The sequence below is a fragment of the Syngnathoides biaculeatus genome, chromosome 12, assembly GCF_019802595.1.
Source record: "Syngnathoides biaculeatus isolate LvHL_M chromosome 12, ASM1980259v1, whole genome shotgun sequence".
Classification (NCBI taxonomy): domain Eukaryota; kingdom Metazoa; phylum Chordata; class Actinopteri; order Syngnathiformes; family Syngnathidae; genus Syngnathoides; species Syngnathoides biaculeatus.
This window is the reverse complement of record NC_084651.1, coordinates 23,086,660-23,113,843: the sequence shown is the minus strand read 5'-3', so window position 1 is coordinate 23,113,843 and position 27,184 is coordinate 23,086,660. Positions and strand designations below refer to the sequence as shown.

Below are 27,184 nucleotides of genomic sequence, written 5' to 3'. Positions count from 1 at the left end.
TTGTGATAAAGTCTCATATTTGTGCCTTCTGCTTTCATACATTCGATGGATCAAGTTGAAAGGTTATAATTCACATAGTGTAGGATATGTGAAATATTTAAAGGTATAGAAATAATTTCAAGGAATATGCATGTTTAAAGGTGGAGTGGCTACCTAATGGTAAGCACAGCTGCCTCACCGTTGTGAGGTTGCAGGATTCGTTCCCGGCACTGGCCTTCCTATATGGAGTTTGCAAGTTCTCCCAATGTTTCTCTATTTCCTCGCACATTCCCAAAAGATGCATTTTAGGTTAATTGAGCAATCGATGTTTTTCTTGGGTGATAAGATATCATCTCATAATGGAACAGAAACTTTAAGAGAGGCAGTTTCAGGAAGAAGGCACGGCCCTCTCTAGTGGACGTGCTATTTAATCCCCTTTAGGTTAACAGTAGCTCATTCTTAAAATCAGTTAAAAAACGAGCTAAAATTACTCATGAACTTTTATTTTAGGTGGTATTTTCAGATGGATGGATAGATCAGCCACTTTTTTCCCGTGTATTTCTTTAGCGGGATGACATATAAAATTAAGTGTAGAACAAGAAGGGAAATTCACACCAGGAATATGTTGAAAGAAACAATTTTCCGCAAATCCTAATGATTCGCTTCTTTTTAAAGTTATTATATTCTTATTCAGCCAGGAAAAAAATGAATTTTCTGATGTAATTATATTATTTGTAGGAAAGACTTCATCCATCTATGCAGTTTTTATCCTCACCCAATCGGAGCCCATCCGAGCTGACTTTGACCGAGAGGTGGAATAAACCTTGACACGGACAGTTTAGAGTCTTTGATGAATCTAACATGGGTGTTTTTTTGGAATGTAGAAGGAAGCCTAAAATACATATACTTGTAGTGCGTGGGCATGTGTATTTGTGTGCATAGATGCAAGTCTCTGGCAGGCAAGTCAGCATTCAGCCTCCTCAACTGGGAATGTGTTTATCTAATAATTGGACACACCCACACATGGTCACCCTCCCGCCTGATGCTGCTTCCTTACCACAGTCATTGCCTCTTCACTCACTTCTTCTGCATTTCACCACATGAGGGGTCGGATGTCAATTGCAACTCAACTTTCACTGAAGCAAAAACTCGGTCCATTTGCTTAATTCATAAACTCCAACAAAATGCATGCTTTAGAAGACCCATCCATCAACATTCTATAGTGCTTTATCCTCACCAGGGTTACGGGTGAGCTGGAGCCCATCCCAGCTGACTTGGGGGCAAAGACATCTTACACTCTGAACTGGTTGCCAGCCAATCACAGGTTTGATGATTCTCATCATAAAAACATTACTTGATATTACAATAAGACACATATATATATCCATCCAGCCATTTTATTAGCTGCTTATCCTCACGAGGGTCATGGGGGTGCTGGAGCCAATACCAGCTTTCAATGGGAAGGAGGCAGGGAACACCCTGAACTGGTCGCCAGCCAATCGCAGGGCACATGGAGACACAACAGTCACACTTACTATCACACCTAGACGAAATTTAGAGTGTCCAATTAATCTTGCATATTTTTGGGATGTGGGAGGAAACAGGAGTACCCGGAGGAAACAGGCACGGGGAGAACACGCAAACTCCATACAGGGAGGGTCGGGATTTGTACACCCAACGCTCCACAGCTGCGCCACCGTGCCGCATCACAAATATATTTACTTGATTAATCATACAAAGAATGTATGTTCCATCCACTTATTATTTTTGTATTTACAAATGGAATACAGTACATGTGTATCCTAAATCTGTAATTAAGGATGAATGGGCTCACTCATCCCCTTTTTATGGGGAACCCTTGAATTCATTACAAGTGTTTATTCCTTGCTCTGCCCACACGAGATGGTGGAGACAAAAGAAACCCGTCACGTTTTCCTAATAAATATAGCTACATAATAATCCAGAATTAACAAATACACGTGACATTCTCGCAAATTAGAACTGTCACAAGAAGCAAAAGCGAATAGATGCAATGTCTGAAGGACATTTTTTCACAATACTGTAGATTTAAATTAAAAAAATGCACATTTAAAACATGGATAACAAAGTTTTGGAATCTTCGGTTTAATTCCCCTTTAAAATGATGATTTAATGTATTATTCTAAGGTGGTTCCAATACAGTGACGACCATATTTGGTTACTTGAGACGGGCCCACTGTCAGTATGATGCTACTTTAGACATTCACACTGTTCTGACAGTGTCGTTCCTACCTTAGAATTATCACTTTGTGTACCAAATTAAGTGTGCTGTGAATGTTACCCATACATTCTTCAGTAAATATCACCGGGAGGTCCGAGGGCTGTTGACACTTGTGATGGTTCTCTCCCCTTAAAAGAAAATTGTGTAAAGGGAAAATTATGAACTTAAATGATCCAATTAGAATCTGTGCACTACATCAGGCCCACGTAAAAAGAAACTAAACCAGATCATCTTGCCCTGAGTTATGGTATGTTGTGTCAGCACATCATCCACAAGGTTGTGGCAGGTACTTTTAGGCTGGATATTGTATTTTTTGAAGCGCATAAGTGGTTCCTAAAAGTGGTGACAATGTTACAAGGCAAAAAAATTCCTTGTCAATCTCCAAATGCAACCTCAGAGGAATACGCGGACACACACACACATAAGCAGCCTTCGTTCCCTTCCGTGCTACAGTATCAGTGGTTGGAGTACTCCCTGTTCTCTGGAGGACACCCGGAAGCCACCCTACTACCCGGCTTATCTCTGAGTTCCCACCACTTGCAGAAAGGAAGGTCTTTAATTTGACTCTTATCACACTTGAGAGGGATTTCAGATGAAATAACGGCCATGTGTGTGTGTGTTTGTTGTGGGAGGTTAGATCCCCCTTACCACAATGCCACAGGCCCAGAGCACCACTTTCCCATGACAATATTTGATCATTAATACACACACACACATTTCAGAAAACTGGAACGCCCCACTTGCTGTGTTCACTCAGAGCATTATGGTCGTAAAACTACCTTATATATAAAGAACCATACAAACATCTATTTGTGTTTGTGGATCTTGAGTGAGTACATTTTGAGCTACTTACGACAGTCAATAAATGCAATTAAAAGGTTGAACAACACAAATTTAGAGACAACATATGAGTAAACTCCTGCTGTTTCATATCATCAAGTTATAAGCTGTCATGTCACACTAAGTACGTATGTATGGACATTGCTGTTGGCACGGTTACAAGAAATGAAAAAGCAGTCGGTTCTCCATTTATCCCGGTAACATTTGTGATGCTTCTGTGAAGAATTTCCACAAGATGTCCAGGTGTGTGTGTGTGTGTGTGTGTGTGTGTGTGTGTGGTGTGTGTGTGTGTGTGTGTGTCTGTGTGTGTGTGTGTGGAGTGGGTGACTTTTTGATGATTGAGCCTCAGGAGTGGGGTCAGAGGTCATTGATTAGAAGGCGTGGCTCACAAGCCGTGCTGTAGTTCATTTGTGGTATTTAGGTCAATCATCTCATTGTTCCATATTCAAAACACTGAAGTCTGCCATTATTGACTTGAAATGTCCCTTCCTCAAACAATGACCAACAATTCGATATATTATGGTTACAAACTAATACTGAGTGAAATTTAAGAGCTCGAGCCCACCCCCTTCACTTCAATTAATGGATTATAAGGTATTCATATGTGGATTGATTATCTTCAACATGTATACTAAATTGAATGTTGAAAGTGTGTATCACATTCTAAGGTCTTATATTACATTTTAGTGCAGTTGAGTTGTATATAACGTATCAGTACAATTTAATTTATGTTAGAACTTTATTTTATCACATTTATGTACATAAAATGTTGTTGATGTCCAAATTGTACATAATGTTACAGTTTACAGTACAATATTATTCGGTACGGTCGGCACGTAGATAAAGCATCTGTCTCACAGGTCCAAGGACCAGGGTTCAAATGCTGACCCCTCATGTGTGGAGTTTGCATGTTCTCCCTGTGCCTCTGTGGATTTTCTCTTAGCACTCCCATTTCCTCCCACATTCCAAAACATGCATTAATTGGACACTCGAAATTGCCCTTTTTTCAGTACTATGTGTAAAAAGTTTGAGAACCACAATGAAATGGACGGCTAAATTATGATAATGGTGATTCCTGGTTATGATGGTCTTAATGAAGATGCTAGTCTTAATTAAATAATCATGCACAATTCTTTTTCCTTTTTCAGAATTTCACTAATCGCAAATTAATACTGATATGGAATCCAGTTTGACTCTCATTTTGATTTGCACAATATACTGCAATGTGTTTCCTCATGGTATCATGGAATAAAGACAGAAAGTCAAGCAACAAATTATTTATTTTTCTTATTCAGTGTTGAATATTTTCATCTAATTACCATGATGCTGTTACCCTGCTTGTGCAAATTAAAAATGCATTTTAATCATTCTCCTGGAGAAAGCTTTGTTTTTAGTATGGGGACGAGGGTGCTCACGGGACCCTAGACACTCATCTGCATTGCCAAGAAGACACAGAACAGGAGAGCTGCAGACAGATGACATCGCAGGCCCACCCAGTTGAGGGGTTGGGGAGGGGGGACCTGGAGAATCACAACCTTTTTGAAGTGCTAATCTGCCAGTGCCAAGAGGAGGGATGCCAAATTGAAATGTCTTTTGACAATGACTGTCATTGTAGTTGCCCTGAGGAGTAGAAGAAGATGGAGGTACATGCAGAAACAGAAATTAAAAAAACAAGAAAAAAGAAAGAGACATCATGACACTTGGTTTTGAAAAGTAAGTTCCAGTAAATAGCTTTTGATTGCCTGACACTTGTCATTGAGGGCTTCATGAATTTTCTGTTGAGAATTTTATAAATGGGGAGGGGGCCTTCTTGGAGGTGTGCTTAACGTCTTGGCTTTTGACACGGCAGCCATGTCAGTGTAGCACACTAAAATGATCAAATCATGTTTATTTGTAGACATCACTTTGCAATCCTGATTAGATTTGTTATTTTGGGGGGAAGGCTGTGATAAAAAAAAAATCATTGCTTCAGGAGAAACAGTTTAACATTTAATACTCTTTTACTATGTATTGTTTATACAGATTGTCAAAATTCCTGTAAATGTCACACGGTTAGCAGATGCCTTATCAAAAGACCTTCAAAAACATTTTACTCCTCTATTTAACATGCAAGTGGGAAAAGCTGAACATTACCAAACTGAGAGTGCTGTGTCTCAAAACGAGACAAATGTGCTCCATATACTGTAATATCACCATAAATAATATTAATACAGCTAACAAATGCCCATTGCAGAAAGTAAAAGAAGATTTAAAAACAAACATAATAGATGTATGAACAGTCCATCCATCCAACCATCCATTTTCTGAGCTGCTTATCCTCACAAGTGTCACGGGAGAGCTGGAGTCTATCCCAGTTATCTTCGGGCAGGAAGGGGTTAAAATCTCCAAATACTGCATGGTTCTTTGGGATGTGGGAGGAAACCGGAATGCACGGAGAAACCCCACGCAGGCATTGAGAAAACATGAAAACTCCACACAGGCAGGGCCAGGATTGAAGCCTGGTCCTCAGAACTGTTAGGCCAACATTCTAACCAAATGCTCCACTGTCCCGCCATGATACTAACAGTACCATTCTTATTGCTTTCAGAAAATATGCTTCCCTAGATCCTTTCTTTTGCTGTGTTTGAGAGGGAGTGCTCAAAGTTGGGGTCAACTAACCATCTGCTTGTTCTCTGCTTGGGTATTCTTGTCCTCTCACCTCCTAATATACAGACCGCACACACCAGATACAAACAATGAAAGTGTTTTCCATCCGAAGCTTTAACTCCAAGTTTCCTTTTCAAATCCAGGCAAGACAGTGGTGAAGCCCGTTAGGTGAGCTTCACCAGGTGCTTGTCAGACGACGGCTCCAGTGGTGCCATAACTCATGCAGATCAGATCTCATATGTGGAACTTCAGGAGGGCCCTGCTCACCATCTGCTAATATAAGACTCCCAAATGCTGACATACATTGACAAATTAGGAAAGAACTGCTAAGCAGAAACAATAATTTGGACTACAATGACACTCAAAATAAATAAACTTGAGCACTATAGCTTGTGACATTGAAACAATGCAGTTAACGTGAATAATGGAAAGGGAAAAAAAAGCTATCTCTCCCTGCATAGCGGAATGCAGTAATTACTGAAGAATGTTGCAAAGAATATCCAGAGAAAGAAATCTGCACATCATACATGACTTCTTGCCTTTAAAAATTAAGTCTCCAGCCTGTGAGTGACTAGAATGATTCTAACTACACGATTCACATACATAAATCATCGAAAAAAAACGGAAAGACAAAGTTGTGTTGAGGTGGATTAGGTTATTATCATCAAACAACGAAACGCTGAATTGTGATTGCAATGATACACAGTGTTGAATTCTATTTGCCCGCCTGTCAGAAAAGCTTATATGAAGTGGTTTATGGTAGAGTTTTGGAATTTCCGTGACCTCTCCTACTATCCATCAATCCATACATACATACATGAATTTTCTTAGCCACTCATGAGGGTTGCAGGAGTGCTGGAGCCTATCCTACCTGTCAGCAGGCAGGAGGCCGGGTACACCCTGAACTGGTTTCCAGCCAGTCGGAGGGCACATCGAGACAAACAGTCACACTCACAATCACACATAGGGGCAATATATAGTGTCCAATTAATGTTGCGTGCTTTTGGGATGTGGGAGGAATGGGATGTGGGAGGAAACCGGAGGGCCCAGAGAAAACCCACGCAAGCACAGAGAGAACCCGTGACCTCAGAACTGTGAGGCCAATGCTTTCCAGCTGATCCACCATGCCGCCCCTCTCCGACCATTTTGCACAACATCAATTATTTTTGATTGATGGGAGTATTTGAATTATTGGTAGTTGTTAGCAACCAAAGCATGATATATTTCCTCTAAGAAACAAAAACATTCCAAAGATTTTTCAAACTTTAGTAGCAACATGTTTTTGTTTTTAGTTCTCCAAAATTAAGATTCTTGATTTGCAACACATTTTTAAATATATTAATTTTTTTTAACATACTGCAAATGATTTTTATCTTTTTTCTGAGCATTTTAGCTTTTTTATTTTATTACAAACAGTTCTTCATTTTCACCATCATTATGTTGTTGCAATACACCAGATGGATCTGTGAGCAAAGGTGCCAGGAAGAAGCAGCCATTTTGCATTCACACAATTGTAGACAGCAAAATATTAACTGTTATTTATTAGATATGAATGAAAAGGTTTGTCTTGGAACCAGTGCATGTCTTTACCATTATTACAACTATATAATGACAAGAGTCTGATGGGTTTAATGAGTACTTACGATAATTTATGATCTTTTGTCCACAGACTTTAAGGGGAAACACATGTAAATTATGATCTAAGGATTTTTATGAAGCTTTCCCATGATGCACTTTTGTCTTTACCATTATAAATGAAATTTGTTTTAATGGGCCACCACGATTTGCTCTTTGAATAAGAATTGCCTTGACGATGAATGTCTATTATGCGAAATGATCAGTATTATGTATTTTTTTAAATAAGACATGCATGGAGCATGGAAGACTTTTACCCACATAAAATCATCAGAGTGGCATAAAAAACGAAGAAGTGTCTTACCTGTTATTGATTAAATTATATGACATGACACCAATAAAAACAGACAAGCTTGATAATCAGCACGGTTGTTAACTTGGGGTGTTGTGGCATAAACCCTAAATTGGGTGGTTGTCTGATAAATGTTTTAATCTCTTTACAGGTGTGCAGAACAGTTTGGCAAATGCAATTCTCAATAAAGTAAATTGATAAAAGATCAGAGTTGAGTGCAGAATTACACCAAAGTCATTCCAAGTCAACAAAGATGTTAAATTTTTATACAACAACTGAGAAGATTGTCACAGCTCGACAAAAAGCCAGTTGCAGCAACATGACGTTTGCACGTGTTTGTTTTGCTCCTGCTCAGGGGAGAAATTCGCCTCCTGTCAATGTGTCAACTCCTTAAACTGCACGTTACCTCACAAAACCTTTGATGTGTGTGAACTTGCACTGCGGCTGACAAACGACTCAACTTTGGTGGCTTCTTTCTACTGAGTGAGAGATTTTTGCTGAACTCTGCAAATCCACGCAAAACACTCCACTTTGAGAAGAAAAAAAAGATGGATGTTGAAGTGTGAATAATTAAAAGCAGACCTGCCGAGGTGACGGGATGGAAATGAGTCCCACTTTTTGATGCAAGCCACAATTCAACTGAGGTGACATATTTTCTAGTTCACTGTTTTAATTAGCCAGATTGCAGTTAAAGATAGTGTGATTGGTGTTGATCATGCTGTGTAAGAGCCAGAGCAAGTAGTATATCAGATAGTATCAGCGCATACAGTATCTCCGACACACAACCAATTACATTCCTGCACATCAGACCTTGAGCACCAGCACAAAGGGCATAAAGCATAGCTGAGTAGTAGTGCAAATATTTGATCTCATATCGCATGCAAGTGTTTGCATTCTTGCATATTGAATCCTATGTAGATCTAAATGCAGTACATGTACAGATTACATGTAGTTTTGGTACAAGACAACATTTGAAAGTGCTGCCACCCAGTGGTCCATTGTATTAGATATTTCTATGAAATATTGCAGTACTACGGTCTAGCCGTCAGACCTTTTAAGGGGACCTGGTTACGAGACTTTTTAAAAAATATATATCAGTGTAAACAAATAAAGGCTGGGTAACTAGCAGAATGCATATTGTCTGCATTACATGAGAATATTTTTTAGTCCTTTAAATGTGTAGTTATTTTTAAGCTTTGAAAATAAGGTTCTCTACCATATTCATCATCAGGATGACAATGTTTTCTTTGTTGAAATGTGTCCAATTATGCAGACACATTCACAGACCTTGCTGTCTGAAATTGGTTACAAAATGACTTCTTTAGTATATTTTTCATGATTGTTCCAACAAACATCACGTAACGCTACTTTATCACTTTAAACAGTGTCAAAGGAACAGATGTTGCTCAAGTAATAGTTGTTGTTTAGAACTGTATACTTAAAGTCAGTTTTTCATTATACCAAGAAGCACCTCAGAAAATACTCCAATACCACCACAATGACCATCATAAAAAAATGAATACATTAATGTAGTAGGCCCAAGTGGTCATCAAAAATTTAAACCTTTGGTATGTGACGTGAAATTAAATTGTAACTGCATTTTAAGATCATTAAGCCACTGTAAGTTTGAACATTTAATTCAGTGACTTTTGTGTACCACTAAAAGAAACCCAGCTACCACTACTCAAACATGAACTTCACAATTTCAGAACCAATGTAAGCCGTTGACAATTTTTTCAGTGCTCTGAAGAAAAAAGTCCATCCATTTTCTGTACCGCATATCCTCACAGGGGTCACAGGTGTGCTTGTGTCTGTCCCAGCTAACTTCAGCCAAGAGGTGGGGTACACCCTGAACAGGTCGCCAGCCAAGCACAGGCCACATAGACAACCAACATAAACACCCGCTTGCACTCACATTCACACCTACGGGCAATTTAGGGGGGGGGGCTGAAATTGGGAGAAAACCCACGCAGGCATAGCAAGGCCACGTAAACTCCACACAGACAATGCCAGATTTGAACACAGATACCTCAGAATTGTGAAGCGGATGTGGAAACCAGTCGTCGAAATACAGCCACAATTAAATTAACGTTATATATAATTTGGTTTTTTTTATTTGTTTTTTTTTTAGGAAAAGAGGGGTTAATGATATCAGTTTACCACATGTGCAATTGAACATTATATTTTTTGTATATTTAAGAGTATATATTTTTTCCCCATAGTGGACATGGTCCCAGCAATGTGCAGGTGCACCGACTGCATTATGCACCTTTATGTTATATTATATTGTTTGACTTCACTTACAACCTTCTTTTTAATGGCATAAGTTTAAAGGTTCAAAGAAGTGAGCACACTTGTGGCCTTGACATACCCAGCTGCGTGTGTGTGCGTGCGTGCGTGTCTGTCTCCCATTCCAGTCCAGCCTGAGAGTCCTTGTCTCGAGACCTTGAGCTCTAAAAAGCATGAAAGCCCGTCTTCTGGGAGAGACGGGGAACTAAAAACCCTGAACAGATAAGCACATGTTCCACCAGAGGGAACAAGACGTTCTTTTTCCATGATTTGCATCTGACATGTCTGATGCCACATGCCAGATAGGATGCGGTAACTGTGACAATAGACAACGTGTGCTCTATCATTGTTTTTTTTTCTTCTTCTTCTTTTGCTCCCTCTCTCCAGAGACATCTGTGCCTTGAAACCAAGGGAGGGTAAGTAAGCGCTGACTCAGCACAGGCATTTGCTACTCTTTCTCTGAGAAGCATCTTCAAGGTCCCAGAGGAGAGATAAATGCCCAACAGGCTGTGATGCCCCCCACAAGACTCAGCTGGAGCGCTACTGGGTAAGTCCTCTTCCCTACTTCACGCACTATTACAGAAATTGTGTGCATTTTTAACTTTCAGAAACCTGACCTCCCCCCTATTCTACGTACATTTGAAGAACTTGACATTTTCTGTGTGTTTTCTCTTGTGATTTGTTTTGTTTTTCCTTTCCTTTCAGGGTGCATGCAGTGTGCGGCAGCTCTGCTGTTTTTGGCACTCGCTGTTCCTTTTTCCTATGCATATACCTCTTTGAGAAGTCACTTTAAAGAGGCATAGGGCATGGGAAAATGGGGCTGCGGGGTTTTCCACCCATCCTCCGGCATCTACGTTCCAACACAGCTGCTCACCTCTCACACTTGAAGTATATGTGAACTTTGTGATGTTAGATTTCTGATTTCTACTTAGAGATAATGACAAATTGTCTGCTTTTCTGGTGCTGTGATGTTGCATGTTTGCTCAATTATGACTCAGAATTTCTCTGGTCCGTGTTTTGAATAAAGATGACATATTTGAAAACAACTGAATTTTGACTAAATGACATTTGATTACAGTCGACTTAAATATATTGGAAATATCTACATTCTATCTTTAACTTGCGCATGTATGCCATATAGTAATGATACACTAGGCAATATTTTTGAGCAACTCAAAGCAAAAGTGCTCTGTATCGCTGCTCTAATCTCATTTGACTTTCTTTAATAAAGATTTATTGACAGATTAAAATACCCAGCATTACTAGTGATAAATACTTCACATATCATGAAATTTGTTATCCATCCATTTTCTAAACTGCTCATATGCACGAGGGTCACGAGAGTGCTGGAGCGTATCCCAGCTGTCATTGGGCAGGAGGCAGGGTACACCCTGGACTGGTTGCCAGACAATCGCAGGGCACATAGAAATGATCAACAGTCACACGGGCAAGGTCGGGATTTGAACATCAGTTTTCAGAACTGATGCTACAGATGCTCCACCGCGGCACCAAGTTTGTTAATCAATATGGAAATTTTATGAAGTATTCATCATACACTTATAAATTCAAATGTGAGTTATATTCACATGTTTTGCGAAGTAAAAAAAAAAAGTAAAAATGGCAGTACAGCAAGGTTAAAAAAATACAATACAGCTTACAAGTAAGAATACAAAAGAATAAAATGAGATCTAATTTGTTTATCAACCACACAAACACTCACATGCATACCACATATACTATCCATATTCATTTAATGACTTTATAATGAAGAATTGTGAAGAAAAGTGACACAATTAACTGTAGTTCTCTGGTTTGACTCCAATACTTACTCATTTGATGTTTGCTCCATGAAATGGAAATAATTTCTTCAAATTAAAGGTTCTGATCATGTTCATAATGAAGATAGGCTACAAATACTTTTTTTTTTCTTAGTTGAGATCAAATATACAGCTCTACAGTGATTAATGCACATCATATTCCTTGAACATCACTCATGCCCAACTTTTTTTCTTGTTAGGGCCAAGATGTTGACTACTGTCCCATATCATCTTAATTAAATTCACATTAATGAATGAAACGATTGGCATTTGGTGATTTTTCCTCACCGGACTTGCAGGCAAACTTTGTTCTTGCATACCACGTGACATCAGCAGTTTTGGCTCCAGTCTGTCTGCTGCCATCCCTCTGCAACAGTTAGCACCTCTTAATTTCGACTCACTTGACTGAAAAGGAGTAGTGAATTGTCATTGTCTCATTGTTATTCCACTTCTCTCTGACAATCGAATATTTACTGATGCTGGTGTGGCCGTGGCAGCTGGGAACGAACCCAGTTGCTGCTGCTGCTGCTGACCCAGGTTGACTCAGCCCAAAATAATAAAAGTAGAAGTATTAATATTAAAGTTTTGTGCTTGACATTCACAAAAAAATGTCTGCATTGGTGTATTGTCTTTTTTTTTTATTATTTTTTTTTTTTTCAAAAGCCGGACCTTGTGGATGAGGACAGACTTTAGTCACGCGGGGTATGCCCCGGATGACCTGTGGTGACTCCCACTCCACCAGCAGGTTGCAGTATTTCCTATTCAACAGTCAAAGCGCTGACGTTGCTAGACAGGAACTTTTTTTTTTTTTTTAATGACAGGGTGACTCAATGAGTCCGCCGTTTAGCTTATTCTACCTAATGACTTGAAACGTGGGGCAATACACACCTTTAGCAGACTTGAGGGCGCCTTCCCGAGCAGCTTTTTCATCTGGCCGAAACGTGTGACTTCTTCGATGGGGGAAACAAAAGGAGCTCAATGGATTTTAGTGATGGAGCACTTCACGTCCGCTTTGATGTCTTCGTGAAGGCGCAAATCAACCAGGAGTGACGCTGGGAGTCATCCTGCCGGACGCCAAATAAAAATACGTATTGGGCTGCAGCAGATACATGGGAAACCACATTTGGACTAGATTTTTTTTTTTTAAAAAGAACCCAAATTCTATAAAAATACAAACTCTAAATCCCCTGTTTACCAGTAATCCTTAAGGAAAACACAAATATTCCCTCATTTGCTCAATTTAATAACAATCCTGCAAGACTATGGGTCCTGTGATTAAATCCTGGATTTTGATAGGAATTAAGAATAATCAAATTATTACATTTTTGACACTATCTGCACGTGACAGAATACTAATCTACCAGCAACAGGCCAGTACAGTTTATTTTCACAATATCAATATTAGAAGAGCAGTCTCTCACTTTACAGAGAACTACAGTAATAATGTAACAATGTTAAATGTTGTGGTTGTAATGGTGTATGAATGCACTGCATTAAACTGAACTGGAAACTGTTTCTAATACTTTGTTCTCTCTTGTAGACAAGGTAACCAAAATAATTTAAAACAATTTAGGTATGAAACCGTGTAATTTAAGTGATTGCAAAACAATTTTGTAGTCTATGCCGGTTTCCTCCCACATCCCAAAAACATGCGGCATCGGGCATTGTGGAGGGTTGCAGAGAAGGTGATGCTGTGTGGAGCTGTCCTCTGAGCACAAGGTGCTGAAAGAAGAACTGGCGACAGCAGAGCGGCGCCCACGGACACAAAGTCAGGTCCAAACACCTGTGCCTTTTGATTCAATTTAATTCTCGTGTTCTGACATCACGTCTTCCCTTGATTGTAGAATATCTAAGTGGTCGATGCGTGCACCGAAATTACATTTTTTTAAAAAGCAATTCCCATGCAAGAGAAAATTTACCTGAGTTTCGAGGAGAGGTTGAGTTTCTTGCCAATTTTCCTCCTCTGGGAGGTTCCTAAATATATGTTTTTTGGTGTGCTCTGAGGTGAACATGGTCCTGACCCTCCGTTGCTGGGTAAATTCTCCTTCACTGTCAAGAGTAAAGGTAAATGTCAGCATGAAGGGTTGGGTGGCATGTATTAGCTCACAATAATGAAATAAATATCGATCCCTCCATTGATCTTCTGAGCCGCTCATGCTCACAAGGGTCACAGGTGTGCTTGAGGCTATCCCAGCTTTCATTGGGCAAGAGGCAGGGTACACCCTGGACTGGTTGGCAGCCAATCACAGGGCATATAGAGACAGACAACAGTCACCCTCACAATCACACCAAAAGGCAATTTAGAGTCTCCATTGAAAGCCTGTTTTTGGGATGTGGAAGGAAACAGGAGTGCCCGGTGAAAACACACACAGGTCAGGATGTACACCGCCTCCTGGCCTGGGATGGGCTCCACACTCTTAAGACCCTTGTGAGGATAAGTGGCTCAGGAAACAAAACGGATAGATAAATAAAACAACCACAAAGAGTGAACTTACTGTTTGGTGACAATAAGAACTATTTTGGCTCTTCCACATGGAAGTTCTGCAAACTCATCTGGCCAGCGTCCCTGTTCTTTGAGTGCCAAAACTTTGCGTGACTCCACTGAGTTCACCATGACACGTCCACGCAGAAGTCCCTGATGTGTCCAGTGCGACACCTCTGGTGAATCTATGCAGGAGGGGCACACTTTTCTATTTGCATATGCAAAGCCCTCAAAGAGATGTTGGAAACTTGACTGTGCGTGCTTGTAATTGAGCTTAATAAAGGCGACTTGCGGCGTTTCTCATGTTCATTGTTGCTTCGTGCCTGGAAGTCTGCAGCAGGTTGGCAAAATGTGATAAGGCAGAACAAAAACAGTTAATACTCTTGGAAGCTTTGTGTTCTAATCATCATGTCAGTTTGAAATTCAAACTTTTATACTTTGAGTGTTGTGTTAAAATGTTGGGTTTGTGATTTAACCTTGTCGTGTGCACAAATGAGACATTTGTTTGTCCGTGGGTGGGGATCACGCGGATACGCGGAAAGTGAGAAATCTCCGCTTGATCCTTGTTTACTTTATCTGAATGAAACATTTGCTGCTTGTCTTCCTGTTACCCACCCGAACCTCAACTATATTTTAATGGATCAAACTTTCAATATCCATTTGGGTTACATCATTGCTGAGAGTTTTATGGGGAAGACTTTGCGGTTCGCAATCTTTAATGCACTTCATGCAATCAAAGAGTTGATCTCAAGACTTCAAACAAGAGATTGAATATTCGTTTGGCATACAAAGGGTCAGACTCTCAGGAGCCAGTCCAGAGGGCCCCGCAGTATGTGCAAACTCATGAATACCCACTTTAATTACAACTAATTATTGACCATGATCTATCCCGTTAGCTGGCATTTGAAATGCAAACAATAAGGCGCTGTTTGGCATGTGAACTGGACGGAGGAAGGAAAGATCCATGGCCGTGGATGCTGTAAATCTGATATTCAATCATTTTTTCCCATTCATTTAAAATTCTTATTTGCTATAATGTGATTATTTGTTGTTTTTGACTGTTAAGTGCCTTCTTATCAGTCAAGTGAAAGGATCAGGCATTTATCTCTTTTCCCCTCACTCTTTTGAGGATAAGATTATGTGCTCTCATCCCATTAACTATCTCTGGACCAAATAAAATTTTGTAGAGAAAAATCTGATACTTTCAGAAAATGATACTCTGGACTTAAAGTTTTCGATTATATTAAACCTGTTGCAAATTTGCAACCCCTGGCCGGAAAGGGTTTTAATATACCATCTATCAATGTGTAATATGTATATTTCTGTTAACAACCATAAATATATAAGTATCTAAAGATGCATTTCAACTTTAAAGTGTCAAAAGCTTAATTTAGTCAGGTAATCATTTCAAGAAATGGAAATAGACAACCTCATCATGAAATCTTGCGTGTGTTTTATATTTATGTGTCATTTCGATGATAATTTATAACAACAAAAAAGTCAAACATCACCATCTCAAGAAAATATGTAACAAATCATCATGAAATAATGGAAATAATTTTTAATGTAGAAAAAGACAGGAATCTACCCTCTGAAAAGTAGATGGGAGTCTATTGCTGCTTTCCAAGGTTAAATTTTAATTTAAAAACAATTTCAGCAGTATATACAGCACTTGCATCAAATACAATAATTAATCAAGATTTAAGTGTTTGAGTGGGAAGCCTCTTCTTGAGCAGTTTTCAGTAGAAATATGGGTTGTGGATCATGAGCTGGGATCCTCGGTGACAGTGAGGGCCCAAATGCGGCTGAACCGGAACGGTGTAAACGGTGGAGGGGTAGTGGCTTTGTTGTCCAGCCATGGCATGGTACTGAATCGGGTGCAGGTGTTGGAACACAAGTGGCTGGATTTGGGGAGTAAGGTCCTGCACCTCCCGTTTGAGCTTCATCCTGCGGTTCTGAAACCAGGTCCTCACCTGTAAAAAGAGCAGGACACCTTAAGAATGTCAGAATGCCAGTGTGATCGAGATGTTGTAGGGTTTGGATGGTGTTTTAACCTGTGTTTCAGTCAGGCCCAGTTTGCGCGCGGTCTTGCCCCTCTCGCCAGCCTCCAGGTACTTGTGCTTGTCGAAAATCTTCAACAGTCTGCTGATCTGCTCGGGGGTGAATTTAGTGCGCACCCTGCGCTGGGATCCCTCTTTCTCCGCCTCGCTGGCCTCGTCCACTGACAGACACTCCGATGAAGCCGCTTCACTGTCATAGCCAGAGGAGTAGTCGTTCGATTCGGAAGCTGGAGTTGGATAAAAGCGTCGTGAGAACAAGTTTGCAGGCGCTTCACTGATCGTCTTTAATGGCTGCAGCAGCAAAATAAATGCACTTACTTGGTGATGTGCAGCGTGTGGAATGCGAAGGGGAGGTCTCCGTGGATTGCGACGACTTGAATTTGGGCTGCAGGTAACTTTTGCCAAACGCCGGCGGGCTCGGCTGCACCACACAGGGGACGTGCGGTCTGCAGCTGGCCGCACACTCCATCGGAGTCCCCCGGTTTTCCTCTGGCGGCGTGTCGCGGTGGCTCCGGGCAAGCCAATCCACAGAGAAATACTTCACCATGTTCTCAGTTTTGGTCTGTGACTTGTTCATTCCAGAAGAAGTGTGCGGTAGCGACTCTCTCGGTCTTTATGGGAGTGGGCCGGCGCCATCATTTGCATATGTATGGGGCCTTGTTAAGGACCGATCGATTCACATGATTAGAGGTTAATGGCTCGTTATTGAAGTCTTTACATATCCTGTGAGTGTGTGAAGACCTGGCGCCGCCGAGTCTGTAAAAAAACAAAAAACAAAAAAAACCCTCCTACCCCACACCCCGAGCTCATACATTCGTCAGCATCTGACTGAAACTGAGGGATCCGGCTGCAAAAACAGCTACGCGGAATAGTCTGAACATCACATATTTCAAACATTTATCGAACTATTCAATGACAAAAGCACATACAGTATATAACTTCAAATCGTTAATTAAACAACTGAGAATCAAATGTATACATGGCAGGAGAATGAGGGCTGCTTCAAGCAGGCCTACTTCGGGTGCATGAGCCAGACAATGCTCATCCATAAACCAAGTACCTTTTTATGCAACCGCAAAACATTGCGATTATTATATTGTACTAGAGGAATCATCTTTATTGTCATGCACGCGAAATGTGTTCTCTGCATTTTACCACTCACAGTCATCTCACCCGACACCATTATAGTCAAAACGTTTCCATTTTCACTCCTTAACTGATTTTGAATTGACTGTCATTTAAGTAACGTGTACACTAAAATATCTAGATTTTCTACTGAACCTTTCAGTATAAATTGAGTAGAAATGAATACGACTTTATGTCATCAATCTGCTGCATTAGTTTAATTAGAGGATATCGAGTCGCACATTGGCCCCTTTTGTAACTTACTTGTCTTCAAGCCAGCCATCATGTTCTTGCATTGACGTGTCTGGGAGACCCCGGTGGGCTTCGGCGCCAGCGAGTCAACAGCTTGCTTTGGGCGCTCTTCTTCCTCCCAAGCATTGCACATCAAAGGCATTACAGTAGCCACACATTTGCTGTTCAATGTCGAGCCATTCAAATGGGAAGATGACAAAGAAGGGAAAAAAACTGAGCACGGAATATTCCAAAAAGGAATCACAAGAAGTTTACCGGAGCTACATATATATATATATATATATTTTGCATATATTCTGGATTTCATCGACGTTACTAGTTGTGATCTGTTGAACATTAAGTCAGTCATCAAGTATGTGACACGACACCGACCGTGGACGCGCGCAGACAGCCCCGTGTCAGGTCTCCCCATGTTGCAGTCAAGAACAATGCCACTAAAATGATCGTTATTTATATGACAATACAGATAAGAAGCCGACTCTGGTCTTCTTCTTTATCAAACCTCTGTCTCTGCGGAGCCACAGTCCCCTTTGGAATTCTTAGGCTATTTATCGCAGTAGCTTTGAAGATGTTCCTTGATCCTGTTAGATTTAAAAAAAAAAAATAAAAAAAGCGCCCATGATGTCGCCTTCACGCTGTGCCGATTTCCTAATAGCTGAGTGACAGGCTGCCACGACTGTCTGTATGGTGGCCCACAGAAAGCAGCCCGATTGTGATGTATTTTCATGGTTACACTCATTAAAATGCTACTTTAAAATTGACTCCAAACGCATTGATTGGAATATTGCAAAATTTATTCAACTACATGTACCATGTTGCACCGAATGGTATTGTAACATTGTAACAGTGCCAGCAAGTACTGTTAAAGTACTGTTTTATATTTGTCTCTCAGACCTACATAGAGCACATTACATTTCATCACAAAAGTGAACACACTCCTCTCATTTCTGTAATTATATCTTTTTATGGAACGACATTGAATAAATGACACTTTGATAGATAGTAAAGAAGCCAGTTTACAGCTACATTGTCCTTTCAAAATAACTAAAGAGCCACTTTCTCTAAACCACTGCAACAAAAGTTAGTGAGCTCCAACTTGAAATCCCAGAATGCTTCCACTATATGACTTTACAATACAGTGATGATATCACACTGGGAGTTTTTAATATTTTGGTTAATCAATTCATGCAGCAAAGAAAAAAAACAGTTTTCCTGTTAACAGAGGAGAGGCTCCACCTCATGACTTTAAACAATTCCAACAATAGCGGATACAATTTAGAACAGAGCATTTCCTTCACTTCCTCAATGCTGACCCGTTGATGCCGCTCTCATCTTGGCTGTCATTAAAATAAACAGAACCTGCATGTAATGGACACTGTCACATAACATTGCTACTTTGTACTCACACACACACACACACACACACACACACACACACACACACACACACACACACACACACAGATTCATGTGCTTGGGTCAAAGAAAATGTTTAGAAAATTCATTATCATTCAAAAGACTGATCTTAAATACATGTGTTTATTTGGTGATTAACAAAATTCAACGTGGGACCGTGATTGTTGTGTTTTGTATTAGTAACACAATACCAGGAACGTACAACACATCGCTAAGTTGAGGAAGTAAAATACATCCAAACAATGCTCAGTTTTTGTTAAACTGATATGTGACATTCTTTAATAAAAAGTTATCAAGGGCAGAAATGCAGCAATTTTTTTTAAAACGGCACACATTACACGATTCAAAGCAACTCTCACAATACAGAATAGGGAGAGCATAACCTGATGCACAACATTGCAATGAAGGCTGTGGCTGGAAAAATAACACAATTTGGCAAGAGAAGGATAAAATGTCATTTATCTATTACAGATCCATTTGAATCAAATCCTCATGACAGGCCTCATCCAATATTCACCGTGTACATTAACACTGAGGTGTGTACCCTCTGGAGAGGACAGTCAGGAAAACTAGACTTCAATTACTCAGACTACCATCCATGTTAGTCTTGCTCTGCCCTCGTAAGGCCTTCAATTAGAGGGCTGATTTGCTACTTCTGCAGCTAAAAAAACTCAAAGGTCCCATATTTTAGCTATGTAGACCTCTATCGTGTAACTTTAACATGGACTTAGTATAAAAGTGTCCATTTCATTTACCCCCCCCACACACTCACACACACACACACACACACACACACACACACACACACACACACACACACACACACACACACACACACACACACACACACACAAACACCTTGGTTCCTTCATACAAGTCTCCAGAAATGGCTCCTTTGACAGCTTCTTCTTTGGGAAAAATACCAATAACCACTTTACTTTTTAAGTGTTCATACAAAATTGTCATGTTTTTTTTCTTTAATACTCCATATGCACAAATACATTATAATCATGCGCATTTTTCTTTTCTTGCTCCAAAATGTCAAGTGACATTCAATGTTCACATGGACATGAAAATAAATATCACAAAAATTCAAACAGGTACTCTATTTTTGTATTTGTACTTCTTATGGAATCGACATCAAACATTACCATTAATATTGAATTAAAACCAAATTGGATCACAACCTAAAGAATCGAAATCGAATCATGACACTCTTAACAATTACCAGCTCTACCTCAAAGGCGAAATTGAATCATGAATATAGATGCAGGATATGACATTTATGTAGGCGTAATAAATAACCTCAATACACTGAAGATTCTGACTTATGACTAAAGTCTTGCTGGCGGTCTTACCTGATCTTACAGAATGTTTTGTTTGAAAAATAGAGGAGAACACTCTCTTTTAATTACCACAGTAACCAAGCGAACCCACTGCGGTGGTTCAGTTATGCATTGGGGCCCTGAGAGTGGGGTCAGGGCAGGCCTCACTGGAGGGAGGCCTTCACCTTTTTCAGGGTGTCCTGATCCCGCCTTGTTTGACGCTCAGTGGAATTCTTGGAGTCAGCATCACTGGCAGCAGCCTGGAGGTGAATTTCAGAATTGCCGAGCTGGATGATGCGGTGGCGAAGGTAGGACTGCATGTCCTGGTCTGGGGTGTAAGTGAACATGATCTCTTGGAAGGCGTGCACCTGACTCACCATCTTAGCAATGCGCCTTTCAAAGCCCAAGCAAGAATGATGAAAGGACCATGAAATGGGATGAGAAAGGAGAAAAACAAAACTCAGCAAACATTTACTGCAGATTATCAAATTTTTCCTTAATAGCATCACCATTTCTTCTGTGACCTAATTTGGAGACAAGATGAAGGACCCTGGGTTCAGCCCAACCAGCTGTAGCTCTGCTTGTCTCCGCTAGAGCTTTTGACCTGAGCATCTGGCTATACCCGGCGGCTGCAAAGCATCTGGACAGCAACCTCTTTTCCAATCAAACCCTCCTCCCACGGGCGCCATCTGCGACAGCGGTGGCACCCCTTAATTCAACAGCTGCCACATTCCTATCCAACTGCCCCTCGCTGGGACTCAACATCTGGTTAAATTGACTGGAGTGAAGAAGAGGACTGTGAAAAAAACATCGGTCGACCTTTCCATCGATGGATACTTGGTATGCACAAAGTTAGGCCATTTGTTAACGGTCCAAATATGTGTTCCTACCTTAACTTCTGAAGAAAAAATGTCTATGACCAGTACAAAATTGAGTTTATCAAGGAATGTACATCTATCGTTGTATCTGTCTGTCTGTCCGTCCAGTTTCTATCGCTTCTTCTGGTCAGGGTCCCAGGTAAGATGGAGCATATTCCATCTGACTTCGGCAAGAGGCTTTAATTCCATAGAAATCAGAACATTTGAGAGTATGCAGACATGGTGGTCAAATGCATGATTGTGATGCCCATCAAATAATTTATTATGTATCTTTTGTCAAGGAAATTTTATTGACCACCGATTCGAATCCGATTATCTTGTTTAGGGCGAAGGCAAGGGCAAACGACACCTGGAATTTGTGTCTTTTCAACCACAGAACGTTAGTGAATACTAGGAATCAATACCATGTCAGTTGTCCTCAAATGTCATCATACCTAAGCTTGGTCCACTTGAACGCTCCACTCATGACTGTGAAGGCGCCGATTTCCAACTGTTGAACATGCATGGCCAGGATGTGTGCTGACGGCAGGGTGGGTCTTCTCTTCTTGTGTTCCCCCGCAATCAGGCACATGTCATCACTCTTCAGAAACACCTGCGGAGCGAGAAGTTACTACATAGATACACGGCAGGTACTACAAGAAAACAACGCTTACACAGTAGGGTCAGAATTGACGAACACCAGGATTTAGAAACATTCCTCAACTAATTACTTAATCAATGTGGTCTTTGACTGCATCCCACTACCCCACCCAATGGAATTATTTCACATTTTAATGCTTCCAACTTTTGGGGGAAGGCCCCTTTCTTCTCCAGCATGGTTTCATAGGAACTTGACGGGCTTGACTCGTATCTCGTCAAACACCTTTGAGATGAACTAGGACATATTCTGAGTCACAGAAATGCAAACACAAAAGGCATGAAAGAGGTGGCTCAATCTGGGGGAGATTGCCTGGGCTCCCACATTCAATTTTTAAAATTATAAAATCAATTAAGCAATCTGGAAGACTCTGAAGTACAATAGCAGAAAAGAAACACATTTACATCCCACAGAAAAACATTTACACCGCTCAAGAACATCTGGATGTATAAATTTAAAATGATAATCAATTTTCTCACATTATATAGTTTTATTGTGGGAGTTGCCTCAAAATTGAGCCAAGCTCATGGAGCTAGTGCCTGCTTCAAGTTGTGCCACTCTCATTCTGGAAAAGAACTGACTGAAATTATTGTCATCATCATTTCATTTTTCACTATTATCAACTTCAATCGCTAATCCCAAATACATCTTGAAGGAAAATATTAAGTCCAGTGTTTTTCAATTTGTATTGGCCATTTCTGCATGTGTTGTGACAGAAACCTTAACATTCCCTCATTGTTAAATAGATTTAACATTAACATCCGTAAACTAATTGGATAATTCTAGGCGTGTTTCCTAATTAACAAAAGAAGTACTAGTGAATCAGCTCTTGGCTCTGATGGTTACATGTATGTTGGGGTTCTCCTGGGACCGCAACCGGAAGCATAATCGGAGCACTTCAACATGAAAATACAAAAGACCAGCGCAACAAATACGACACTGGCAATGACAATGTTGCTTAAATGTCATGAAATATGTTTTGTCTGGCCCTTCATCTTACAAACTATGCCTGGGTAATCAAATAAATGAGCACAACTGTGTTTTCGTATTTACTAAATAAAACTAAGGCTGTGAATTTGAATATATTATAGAAGGGTTTTCCATAATTTTGAAGTAAATTTTGGGCTTGCGTATAACACATTAGGTGCCCATTATACACGAGCAATTATGATAATCACAATGAAAATTTTGTTTTGAAAGACGATCAAATCAAAGTTGGACCAGCTTCATAAAATGAAAAAAGTAATGAGAAATGTTCCAATAATTTAGCCCATATTTTCAACTGCATGTGTAAAGTTGACTGGTTTAGAACATGAAATGCGCTCTTCACCCCATCTAATGTTAGCATCCCTGACAAGATGTTATTATTGTATCAGGTTCTTCTGAAGGTACATTTTAATGGAAATGCCAATTGGAGGAACTCATCACACGTGAGCTGTTTTCCTAATTAATCCTTTACCCTGAAGCCCAATTTCACAATACAGTCTGTGGCCAGACTAGCCTTCAGCTTTTAGCAATCCTCAAGAGTATACACACACACACACACACACGCACACACACACACACACCACACACACACACACACACACACCACACACACACACAATTGCAGACAGAAACACTCGTACCTGCACAGCTCGAAGCTCCTCCAGGATCTCAAGCATCTTTGAAGACAGATGTTTCCAAGCCTATGAAAGAAAAAAATATGTTTTTTATGCATACTGTAGCTTTGAAGCACCACCTGAGCTGAACATAGTTGGATTTGTTAAGACTTGAACATGAAAAACAATTGAAGTGAGCCAGGCTTACCAGTAATTGTCTGACAATCACGTTGTCCAGACCTCCGAGGACTTGCATAGCTGTAGCAAAATTCCGGGATTCATAGCAATGCTTCCCAATCCATAAATACTTGGCCAGCAAGGCAACCTGTTCCTGGATGAAAGGAGAAAAGGTAAAACTTGGGGGAGGGAGATAAATTACTTAGGTCACAGTAATTTGCGAGCACAATATGATTCATCCAATGTGAAAGTGAAAAATACTGCAGTCATGGATCTTCTACAGTATACCTAAATTCAATTCATCACTTTTTGACAACAAATCCTGTCCAGGGGTGATATGGAGCCTGGTATGGAGAGTACATCCTCAACTGGTCATCGTATATATAATCAGAGGGCAGACTATCATTCAACAGGTACATATTTAGCATATGTGTCAGAAATTCTGCACTGCAAGACAATAATGCTGTTACTGCACATTTTATCATTATAAAATTCAGTAATCAAACTGCGCTGCTTTGCCACACTTGAATAACAAAATCAGTCATTCGAGAAACCTATTAAACTGTGTACTGTGCCATAATGAAGTCATGAAACTTTATAATGAGCAGTTTCAGGATTCAGACACATCGTTTTTGGTAACCAAAATCTCACCATGCAATTATAATAACTGACAGTTGAACAATTTCAAGCAACACAAATGTTGCGCAGCTCACCTTGATTGAGTCACAGAGGACTATTTCAGCAGAGATCCATTTCATAACGCTGTCAGAGTAAGCAAGCAGCCGCTGGAGGGAGGACTCTGATGGCGTCCCCTCATGTGGAACGCTGCTGTCCTCTACTGGCGGGATTTGACGAGCTGCAGTACTTGAGGTGCGGTTGGAAAGGAACGGAGGAAAAATATTATTCAAATACTAAAATGTTAGATTATTTTAAATGCCGTTCTCAAGACGAGCTTGTGGAATTCATGACAAGGGATAGGAAATCCAACAAGAATTTGATTATCTTTGCAGAACAAATTGCCAGACCTGTTAAAAGCATATTGCTTTGAGGAAAAATAAAAACAACTCCAGTGATGTGCAAATTCAACCCTTTACTGACCACAACTGCATATAACTTAAAATCTCCAAAAAGCTGCTGGCGGAACAGCAGGTGGCCAAAATCAGGACTGTGACAATTAGGTCAAAGACAGAGAAAGTGCTGGAGTTTTTTTTAAAGCCTACATATACAACTATTAGTTTGTTTAAAAAAAAAAAAAAAAAAAAAGACTTACTTTCACACAAGACACTACTAGATGACAAAATGCCGACTAATCCTGGCAGCTGCTCTGATATCTTGCTGTATTTTTCAATATGTTTAATGTCTATTTTGCAAGCTGCTTTTCCTCACAATAGTGATGATGTTCGAAGATCCCAGCAAAGTTCGGGTGAAAGGCAGACTACTCCTGAACTGGTGCCCAGTCAGTTGCAGGGAACACATCAACACCATCACTAAGCAGGAATCGATCCCACACTGCCTGCACCAAAGTCAGACATGTGTACCACTACATCATGGGCGTGACTCGTTTAGTCTCTAATGTACACATTCCAGCACCGGCCAAGTTAGTGGGGAACTGCTTTTTGTACAGATGGATGCAAGTGAATACGGCAGAGAGAGGATAATATTTTGGATTATCCAATTTATGGGCAGTAAAAAAATATTGTACTAAGGCTGGAAATAAAGGACTCTACTTACTTGTTTCTTGAGGGCTTGTCTCTGATGCCTTGTATTCGGGAATTGAGGAAATGGACAGGATGACATCCATGAAAAATGTCCTGCATTTCATAAAGTTGCGCGTGACATTAATTATCCATCTATGGAAAAATGTCTCTCCCCAGTGTTAAGATGCTGGGGTATACTGCTATGGAAAAAAGTAAAGAACACTTGTACACATACAGTGAAGAAAATAAGTATTGAAACACCCTGCTATATTGCAAGTTCTCCCACTTAGAAATCATGCAGGCATCTAAAATTTTTATCGAAGGTGCATGTCCAATGTGAGAGAGATAATCTCAAAACAAAAATCCAGAAATCACAATGTATGATTTTTTTTTAACAATTTGTGTGATATAGCTGCAAATGGGTATTTGAACACCTGTCTATCAGCTAAAATTCTGTTCCTCAAAGTCCTGTTAGTCCACCTTTAAAAGTTCACCTCCACTCCATGTATTATCCTGAATCAGATGCACTTTTGTCAGGTCGGTAGCTACATACAGACACCTGTCCAACCCATACAATCGGTAAGACTCAAACTTGTAACATGGCCAAGACCAAAGAGCTGTCCAAAGACACCAGAGACAAAATTGTACAACTCCACACAGCTGGAAAGGACTGCGGAGAAATTGCCAAGCAGCTTGGTGAAAAAAGGTCCACTGTTGGAGCAATTGTTAGAAAATAGAAGCTAAACATGATGGTCAATCTCAATCGGAGTGGAGCCCCATTCAAGATATCACCTCATGGGGCCTCAATGATCCTTAGAAAGGTGAGGAATCAGCCCAGGACTACATGATAGGACTTGGTCAATGACCTGAAAAGAGCTGGGATTACCGTTTCCAAGGTGACTGTTGGTAATACACTAAGACGTCATGGTTTGAAATCCTGCATGGCACAGAAGGTTCCCCTGCTTAAACTAGCACATGTCAAGGCCCGTCTTAAGATTGTTAATGACCATTTGGATGATACAGAGGAGTCATGGGAGAAAGTTTTGTGTTCAGATGAGACCAAAATTGAACGTTTTGGTCATAATTCCACTAACTGTGTTTGGAGGAAGACGAATGATGAGTTCCATTCCAAGAAAACCATCCCCACTGTGAAGTATGGGGGTGGTGGCATCATGCTTAAGGGGGTGATTTTCTGCACATGGGACAGGACAAATGCAATGTATTAAGGAGAGGATGACCGCTCCGTCAAGGTTTGTGAAATTGGCAGCATCTGTCACGTCATTTGTTGATTTGCCAGTGCGGTCTTTCAACATGACATTGACCCGAAGCCCACAGCCAAGAAAAACAAGGAGTGGTTCCGTAAGAAGCATATCAAGGTTCTGGGGTGACCGAGCCACTCTCCAGACCTAAACCCAATAGAAAATCTTTGGAGGGAGCTGAAACTCCATGTTTCTCAGCGACCGCCCAGAAATCTGTGTGATCTAGAGAAGATCTGTGTGGAGGAGTGGGACAAAATCCCTCCTGCAGTATGTGCAAACCTGGTGAACAACTACTGAAAACGTTGACCTCTGTAATAGCAAACAAAGGCTACCACACCAAATATCAACATTGGTTTTCCCAGGTGTTTAAATAATCATTTGCAGCTGTATCACACAACTAAATTGTTAAAAAAACAAAATCAAACATTGTGATTTCTGGATTTTTCTCACATTGGACATGCACCTACGATGACAATTTAAGACCCCTCCATGTTTTCTAAGTGGGAGAATTTGCAAT

At 40.4% G+C, this 27,184-nt stretch overlaps 2 protein-coding genes and 1 long non-coding RNA gene across 6 annotated transcripts in view; 1 reads left to right on the top strand and 2 right to left on the bottom strand.

Moving 5' to 3' along the window:
- The first annotated feature begins 10,266 nt into the window (after positions 1 to 10,266).
- Positions 10,267 to 10,992, top strand: LOC133509932 (uncharacterized). Its single transcript, XR_009797475.1, has 2 exons — positions 10,267 to 10,488; positions 10,647 to 10,992. It is a non-coding gene; the product is annotated as an uncharacterized LOC133509932 (long non-coding RNA).
- A 4,684-nt stretch (positions 10,993 to 15,676) lies between these two features.
- On the bottom strand, positions 15,677 to 18,226 carry LOC133509760 (homeobox protein pv.1-like). Of its 4 annotated transcripts, none has more exons than XM_061837095.1 (4): positions 17,658 to 18,226; positions 16,619 to 16,947; positions 16,295 to 16,527; positions 15,677 to 16,213 (listed from the first exon to the last, which is right to left on the bottom strand). In XM_061837095.1, exons 2-4 carry the CDS (start codon positions 16,875 to 16,877, stop codon positions 15,980 to 15,982), a joined length of 726 nt encoding a protein of 241 aa, XP_061693079.1. In that variant the 5' UTR covers positions 16,878 to 16,947; positions 17,658 to 18,226; the 3' UTR covers positions 15,677 to 15,979. The 4 variants fall into 4 exon arrangements, with proteins under 4 accessions (XP_061693079.1, XP_061693080.1, XP_061693081.1 ...); XM_061837096.1 differs by having other exon boundaries at positions 16,619 to 17,056; positions 17,690 to 18,226; XM_061837097.1 differs by having other exon boundaries at positions 16,619 to 16,956; positions 17,690 to 18,226.
- Positions 18,227 to 18,507: 281 nt separating this feature from the next.
- LOC133510088 (kinase non-catalytic C-lobe domain-containing protein 1) overlaps positions 18,508 to 27,184 on the bottom strand; it is a 50,785-nt gene continuing 42,108 nt past the window's right edge. The window contains 6 exon segments of the mRNA XM_061837771.1: positions 18,508 to 20,811; positions 21,731 to 21,888; positions 23,562 to 23,621; positions 23,743 to 23,865; positions 24,425 to 24,575; positions 25,443 to 25,522. Coding sequence (XP_061693755.1) covers positions 20,583 to 20,811; positions 21,731 to 21,888; positions 23,562 to 23,621; positions 23,743 to 23,865; positions 24,425 to 24,575; positions 25,443 to 25,522 — 801 coding nt within the window. The 3' untranslated portion in view covers positions 18,508 to 20,582.